The following is an 8,084-nucleotide window of genomic DNA, read 5'->3' as shown; positions in this document are numbered from 1 at the left end:
GTGATGAGGTGTAACCATAAAGAGGCGATCCTCGTAAAAGGTATCACGCCGAAAACAACATACCGCCGAGGTTGAAGCCGATCTTTTAAGAGAACCGTTGTAAAACGCACAGTTTCTAGATAAATGAAGCTTTCATACGTATGCTAATCTGCGGATTAACGCGTAAAAGATAGAGAGAAGTGAGAATATTTATCATAATTTGATCTTTTCTGAGCAATTTATTTAATGTCAACGTGTGGGAGATATCCTACTCTACCTTGTTGTACGATGATAAGAGGATGCATTTTCTGGGGTAGTTCATTTCTCTCTTAATAAAAAAAATGTTTAATTATATATATGAATAAAAATAATAGAAAAATTATTAAACGAAACAAAACAAATAGTGGCTTCAAGAATAAATCCAATACAAGAAAAGTGCCCATAAGACAAATTATTGTGATTTACTCATAGGAATCTTTTTGGACACACTTGATTTCAAGCTCGAAATTATATAAAATTTTATGCATGCGATGCAGTGTGTAATTTTAATACAAAATGTTTCTCATGAAGAATGCTGTTCCGCATTATTAAAGCTGAAGTCACAAGGGCTTTTACTGCACATACATCTTTCCGAGTAAATTACTCGTCAATCACTGGACTACAACATCATCTTAAATCTTGGCAATTTATAAAAGAATATAAAATATATTGTAGTTTATATTAATTTTTAATTTTGTTGCACGAAAAGTTATACAAATTTAATAAATGTAAAATATTATTGAATTTTGCTATTGCAACTGTCGATTGATGTTTTTCCTTTATAAAATTTATAAAATTTCTACATAGTTTCGATGTTTACATGTTACCGGCGTGTTTAATTCAATAAATTGTGCAGCATATAAAATGTTATTTTATCGCTTTTTCTGATGTTACAAAATTTAACGATTTTTGCGATAGCTTTTCGCTTGAAACGACGTAATTATACAGTCGTTTATAACGCTGTTTTATAAATTATAAATTATTGCGAACAATATTTTATAATTGCTTTAGACGGGGCGATGTATGATCGGTGTGAATGCGGCTTGTCTAGGCTCTCAGGGTTCCATCCTTTAATGATTCAAGAGGCACTTAAATTAATTGGTCTCCTAATGTTAGGAATCAACGGAGTTAAAACGATATAATAAAGAAGCAATACGCGGCAATAATAAACGGAGAAAATTAGTGATGTATTATCAACGTTTATCTAAATTGGGAAAATTCTTGGATTTTTTAATGCTTTTGTTTTGATTATATTTCCTAGTATATGCACTTTAATTAGATAGATCATTTTTCGAGAAATGGAATAAGAAATTGATAGGTGCATGAAGCATTATATTTTCGTGGATCATTCGTCTCTTTTAATCATGCGATTAATCTTTCACGTTCAACATTCGGTAGAAATATAATTTCCTCTTTAATTTCTAAATATGTTCTTAAATATCTCTAAAATTATTTTTGAATTGCAAAATTTAATATCTAACGATGAATACTAATCTAAAGATGGTAACCGTGATTGCATCGTTTGTGACTTGTTAAAATTTTCTGCTGTTTATGTAATACGAATAGACTGCACATTTCTACGAAGTTATTACTTTTAATTTAGAAAGACTAGGGCTCAAAATATATCTCTTTCTTTCTGAATTATCGAGTTAAAAAGAGATGTCGATAGAATTGAAGAAAAATATTGATATATTCAATTTTTTTAAATGGAGCACAGATGTTAAGACAAGGGAATGTACACCTTATTTTTCTACTGTGCTTTTGAGATTTCGTTTATTGTGCTAATCCATGCAAGATTCACAGATATCACACTGATGATAGTTTCACGTTACTTTCACGATTGCGTTTCGATGAGATTCCGTCGCAATATACAATAGAAAAATGCGCGTCGCGTGCGATTAACGTCGGAAGTGTCGTACGAAGTGACGTGAGATTATTCTGTTGTGTGGTGATTAATATGCGCGATTGTAATTAACCGTTCTTTCGCGAGTGTTGTATTGTGTTGTATGCGAATGCAGCGATGAAATCTGACAAGAAAGGAAGAGGCCTAGTAAGCACTAGGCGACGGCAAAGCAATCGTGAGATGAATAAATTATTTTTTATTTTATTAATAAATCTATAAAAATTATATATATGATATAGAAATATATATAAAAAAATAATATAATATAGGATAAATAAATGTGACATTTTATAGTGATCTGTTATTTTGGATTAGAGTATATAATTTTGGAATTGATAGGAACAATTCATTTATTTAATATTTTATACGTAAAACTGTACTGTCCATAAAACGAGATTTTTAGAATAAAAGTAAATTATCTATAGAATATACTAATAATGAAAGAAATTCTATAAAACTGAATGGTATTAAAGAATAGAGTATTCTGTTAGATTTTTCTTTGGTACGCATTTGACAAACACAAATGACAAATATAAAAGGCAAGAAATATTGTCCTGTCAGATTAATTATTAACTAATTTATTTATTGAAAAATACACATATATGAACTAACTTATTTATTAAATATAAATATCACCCAAAAAAAAAATATTCTGCCATTTAGCGGTTCCGTGTTAATGTCAGAGGATTTTCCATTTATATATGACCTCAAGAGAATACTCTACAAAATAAAAGAATTTCGTATAACCTTAAAGTACTGGATTGTGGTCCTCTCAATACTAGAAGAATGTCTTGCATGTACTGACATGCACGCGTACTACTGTAACATTGTAAATGACAAACTTCTTCTAACAAGTAAGCGTGCTGCTAGTATTTTGTATATCCTTTTATTTCAAAAGGCTATTCGAGTTATTATAATAGAATTTTCTATAGAGAAATTTATTTTTGATCACAGCTCATATATCCTCATTTTTATAGATGAATACATGTTATAAATACACGCACCTAATTAATGTAAGATTAATATAAGTTTTTTTGCTTAGAGGAAATGCTAAGAGGAATTCTCCGCTTATCGACAGAATATTTTTTTTTTGGGTGATGCTGATAATTATTAATTGTATTTATTCTTATAACAAATACACTAGATTTATTTTTTTAATTTTTTAGAAAATTAGAATTTATTTATTAATCATTCTTATTTATTAACAACTTGATTTTATATTACTATTACGTTTAATAATGTGAGGTCTAATAACTTTCTCGTATGTATAATATTACGGAGTGTTTCACAACAGTTATACTTCGACATACTTTAATAGAGCATCAGGTTTCACGAGTGTGGTCATTTCGTTTCTCATAATTGGTGTTGAGTGTATATTTCTAGTTAATATTTAATTGAAATATAAATATTGAACCTTCTGCATTTTTAAAAAAAACTTTATTCTGTGAATAACATCTGATACGCTTTTTGGTTCAAGATTAAATAATGACTCTAAATATATTAGCCAGAGTGTCTTGCTTTATTAACCGCTGTATTTGTTTGAATAAATAAGGATGGGACGATGTGTCACCAGTAAGTTTATTACTTTCGCGGGCCATTCTTTTTCTTTTTGTTATTGTTACAAGCGAGTGTTATTTATGAGTACGTGTTTAAAGAACTCTGTATTTTTAATATTTCAAAGTAAGTGACAAAATTCTCATGTGTTTTTATGTTAATTCTAAAATTTTGAACATGTTTCGAGAAAATTTTAATCCATGAACATATTTCGAGAAATTATCTCAATAATAGAAAACGTCTTAAATCTATCAGTGTACATGTGTGTAATTGAAAATTACATACGAGGAAAGTATTTATATAAACTATGAACCCTTGAGAAAATATTTTATTCAATATTTTAAACATTGTTTAATAAATCAGCGATGGATCAATCCCTGGTAGAAATTTCATGCATTTTTTTTAGCAGTTACTAAACAGTTACACCAATTTCTGTCTATTAACTGAGAACGAAAACTACTTAATTACTACGAATTAATATATTACAATATCTTGGAAAGAATCAGCCCAAATGTTGTATAAGAAACTCAATAAAACTTTACTCAGTTTTTATCCAGTTTCTACACATTATTTTAACTAGTATATATATATATATATATAATTTAATCTATTAATACTAGACAATAACTGGGCAGTGTCTACGTAAATTGCACAAATTCTTACCAGGAAAACTGCTTCAGTCTCTGAATAAAACTCTATCAAGTTCTTGTCCATTTCCTACTCAGTATTGATACAACTAATGCGAATACAGTAATATTAGATAGTAATTGGATAGGTGTTTAGAAAAACTGCATACATTTCTACCAGGGATAGTATACTCTTTTTACACGAACTATTAAAATTGTTTCCCGTTTTAATTTTTTTGTATTTAAAAAATTTGTGTATCTATAAAAAATATCTATATCCAAAGAGGAATGATAAGAAAATTTAAATATTTTATATTATATATAACTTTTATATATACATATATATTTTATATATTATTTTTTACATTAAAAAATTCATTTTAAGAAAATATTTATTTTATAATTTTATTTTATAGCAATATTAGTTTTCGTCCAATGACTTTTATCATTGCCATTCCGCATTCTATAGATTTGAAGGATTTTTCCTTCTTGCTTCCTTCGAAGTTATTGCCTACAAAGAAGAGGTCGTTAACATTTTGTTTTAAAGCATTATAAGTTAAATGCATATTTTACATTGCATATGTATTACACATAAGGCAGATTTCATATATAATAAATGCAAAAAGTATTTATACGGAGCAGATTTTTATATTAAAAAATGCTTGATTTTTGTATAAAATATGAATAGGGGAGACCGGAGGTAAGTGGGCACCAGTTAAGCTGGCATTTGAATTTTGAGTGGCAAAAATATCTTATGAGTTCCCAATTTATATTGTAGATAGCATCTCGTGTCTTCTTTACCAACGAAGTTTGGTTAGTTTAGGTGCCGCGTTGTTATGTTTAGATAATCAAACGTGTTTTTGATAGTCAAAAGTAATTTTTGAGATTTCATTTTCCGAATCACATCATTTTTTGTGTATATGAATGAAATGAAGTTGCAAACACCAAAACTTGTTATTGCTATCTTGTAGTCTTATAATTACTCTATAAAACGCTAATGATCATTTGACTAAAATCGTTTACTTTGTTACTGAAAATTTCAAAATGAAAAAAAAAAACGTGCCTACTTAGTCTCGGTCTCCACCTATTGATAAAAAATTTATTAACAATAAGAAAAAGAGTACGTTCAGAGGATGTATTATGGAATTGTTTGGAATGGATTCCGCTCGGAATTATTCTGTTTTTACTAAAAAACAATCGAAAGGGAATTATTCTAGAGAATTGAATAATTTTAATCGTAATCCATGCCGAATAATTTCACCTGATTTACCTAACAATACATACTTTTTAATATGTTATAAACAATAAAGCTTTGCGAAAATAATTTTATTCATGATTTTAGAAGCTAAATTTCTTGATTATACGAATACTTTTTGTACGTCCAAATAATATAATTTCTTCTTTTATAATTAAGGTAATAAGTATATTTTAATTATTATACGTCTTTTTAGATAAAATTTTGAGAAATATGCGATCTATATTTTCTTTCTTAATAAATTGCTAATTAATGTTTACTTTTTAAAAATGAGATCTTTTTAAAAAGATATCTCCCTTGTACGCGCGAATACTTTTTGTATTAATTGTGTATATAACTATGTATACATATACAGGGTCCGCCAAAAGCCGCCTATTAGATTCTGGCATCAAAAATAGGGTGTTCCATTTAAAAAAATTAATTTGACCTTGACCTGACCTTGGCGCCACTCAAGGTCAAGCGGATGTGATCAGTGAATAGATCTTTTAAACTCTACAACTTTTGTCTGAAACATTTTTCTCAAAAATGCATATTTTCCGAAATATTCAGCCAGCTAGAGACTTTTGGCGGACCCTCTATATGATTATTAAAATATTGATTACCTTCTTCTTTGCACTTTTGTAATATCTCTTTCATTTTATCTATGTTACTCTTGTCACGAATGATCGTCGTAAAATAATCCAGCGTATCATCCCACTTTATTCCACCTTCTTCATCGAGCTAGAATTGAAGCATATAATTAAATAAAAAAAGTATAAGATTTAGTTTAAATGTATTTATAATATGTATATCTATGTGATTAAATCATGTATATCTGTGATATCTGATATATGATCAGATTTTTTAATCTTTTATCTTTTAGATATATAAAATCTAGATATATAAAAAAGATATAAGACAAAATATATATAATCTTTTATTTTTGTATTCCACACATACTATTCTGATAATGCAATTATGTATGCACTAATTATCTATTTACTATTGTATGTATTTTTAGATGAATTTTGATAACTTGATTTGATTAATTTAGCGGAATGTGAGCTATATTAGAATTTAGATAAATTTTGTCTATGTGATTTAATTATTTCTCTTTTTTTTTTTCATATGTGCGTGGGTGCGTGCGCGCGCGAGTGTGTGTGTGCGTGCGCGTGTGTGAATATTTGAATACGCGTATATTTATAATACTTACCAAGTTTTTTTTTTCTGCTACACAGAAAGGTATCTCGGGGCTGGCTATCTCTGCAATATATGAATTATAGGTAACACAATTCCAGATGCATGAAGCAGTATATAGTCATTCCTAGAGAATTGGTTTTTGAAAGTGATATTGAATCGCGGAATATGAATTTTTTACAAAAAGCTTTCTCTCTCTTTTTCTCAGAGACAAATTTGATTATGATAATTGAATATATATATATAAAATATATACATATGATATTAAGGGAGGCCACAATACACTGACCATAATACCACCTTCTCCTCTAAATAAAATAATTAAGAGTATAGCATAACTATACATACACACATATTTATTTTTGTATACTATAAATTATTTTTTAAATACACTATAATAAATACACTATGATAAATACACTATAATAACTACTTAATAGTGCAAACAATAATAACGAAATTAAAATTGCTAAAAGTATTTCAATGTACGACATTGTAAAAATAATACTTCAAATATATGTATATATACTACATATAAATATAAAAGAGGAATTAAAATATCTTACATTGTGCTATTTTATTAAGCACTAGATTTAATTCTAAAACATAAAGTTTTGATGACAGCTGTGATGATAATTTTTTTAAATGACGACGTAAATTATGTAGATTTGTTTTATTATTTTGTTTACTTAACATATTAATAAAATATTTAATAATTATTTTTTATTTAATTAAAACACTTACTCAATAAACCCAATTTTACGACACATTGTGCAAACGTCATATGAAAATTAATCAGATCTTTAAGGTCGATTGCCTTTGATATTAAATTATTTATGATATTATCGATTATCATCGCATCACCGACTGACTGAAATGCACAAAAAAGTTAGTACATCTTTATTCTATATTTCTTACTCTATATTTTTTTCTGTAAATAATAACCTATTATGTAACAACTATTACAAGAAATACTCAAAAATGGAGATTTACTCAACACTAATATTTTAATGAATTGCTAAATCTGGAATTTAAATAATTTTTGGAGATATGTAATTTGAATTGACGCTTAAATGAAATTTATAAATATTCTAATTGAGCCATATTAATAATTTATTTAATAATTTATATTATTATATATTTGAGGGTTAATCGAATCTTTTATATACGGTTATTTTAAAGAAGATTATTTGTCACTAATTGTCTTACTTACTAATGTACTTACGACGGCGACCAGTATACATGTAGCGAACACTAGAATCTTCATTTCGTTTATCCTGAAATGTAATTGTAATTGTAAGATGTAATAATTCGTACGTTCGTTACAGCACACTCCAAGACCGCTACTGACATGTCGATATTTCGAATATGATATATATAGATACTTAATTTGATTGTACAAATTATACAACGCAATACTACTTGCACGTTATTTATCGCGTTTATACAGATGTGCTGATTGTCCTATCTGTAAAACTGACATGACGTCCTTTTTATTTCGTATAAACAAGTGTGCTGGATTTTTGCGTGCGTTAATGTGTTTTTCATTTTG

The 8,084-nt window shown here is 27.7% G+C and overlaps 1 protein-coding gene across 1 annotated transcript; it reads right to left on the bottom strand.

The window, feature by feature from the left end:
* Window positions 1–4,511: 4,511 nt before the first annotated feature.
* Window positions 4,512–7,869, bottom strand: LOC108720653 (uncharacterized). The gene is made up of 5 exons (XM_018444775.1): window positions 7,746–7,869; window positions 7,277–7,403; window positions 6,549–6,598; window positions 5,959–6,076; window positions 4,512–4,612 (listed from the first exon to the last, which is right to left on the bottom strand). The coding sequence occupies exons 1-5, from the start codon at window positions 7,797–7,799 to the stop codon at window positions 4,512–4,514; spliced, it is 450 nt and encodes a 149-aa protein (XP_018300277.1). The 5' UTR covers window positions 7,800–7,869.
* Window positions 7,870–8,084: the final 215 nt, after the last annotated feature.

The sequence above is a fragment of the Mycetomoellerius zeteki genome, unplaced genomic scaffold (genome assembly GCF_001594055.1).
Source record: "Mycetomoellerius zeteki isolate Tzet28-1 unplaced genomic scaffold, Tzet1.0 scaffold155, whole genome shotgun sequence".
In the NCBI taxonomy this organism is placed as follows: Eukaryota; Metazoa; Arthropoda; class Insecta; order Hymenoptera; family Formicidae; genus Mycetomoellerius; species Mycetomoellerius zeteki.
The sequence above is the reverse complement of the archived record's forward strand: the minus strand, read 5'-3'. Positions and strand labels throughout refer to the sequence as shown.

Coding starts and splice junctions, on each gene's coding strand:
- LOC108720653 (XM_018444775.1), bottom strand. CDS start 7,799: ATGAAGATTCTAGTGTTCGCTACATGTATACTGGTCGCCGTCGTAAGT. Junction 7,404..7,745: donor TCGCCGTCGTAAGTACATTA/GTAAGTAAGACA, acceptor TGTGCATTTCAG/TCAGTCGGTGATGCGATGAT. Junction 4,613..5,958: donor ACAAAAGTGCAAAGAAGAAG/GTAATCAATATT, acceptor TCTTCTTTGTAG/GCAATAACTTCGAAGGAAGC.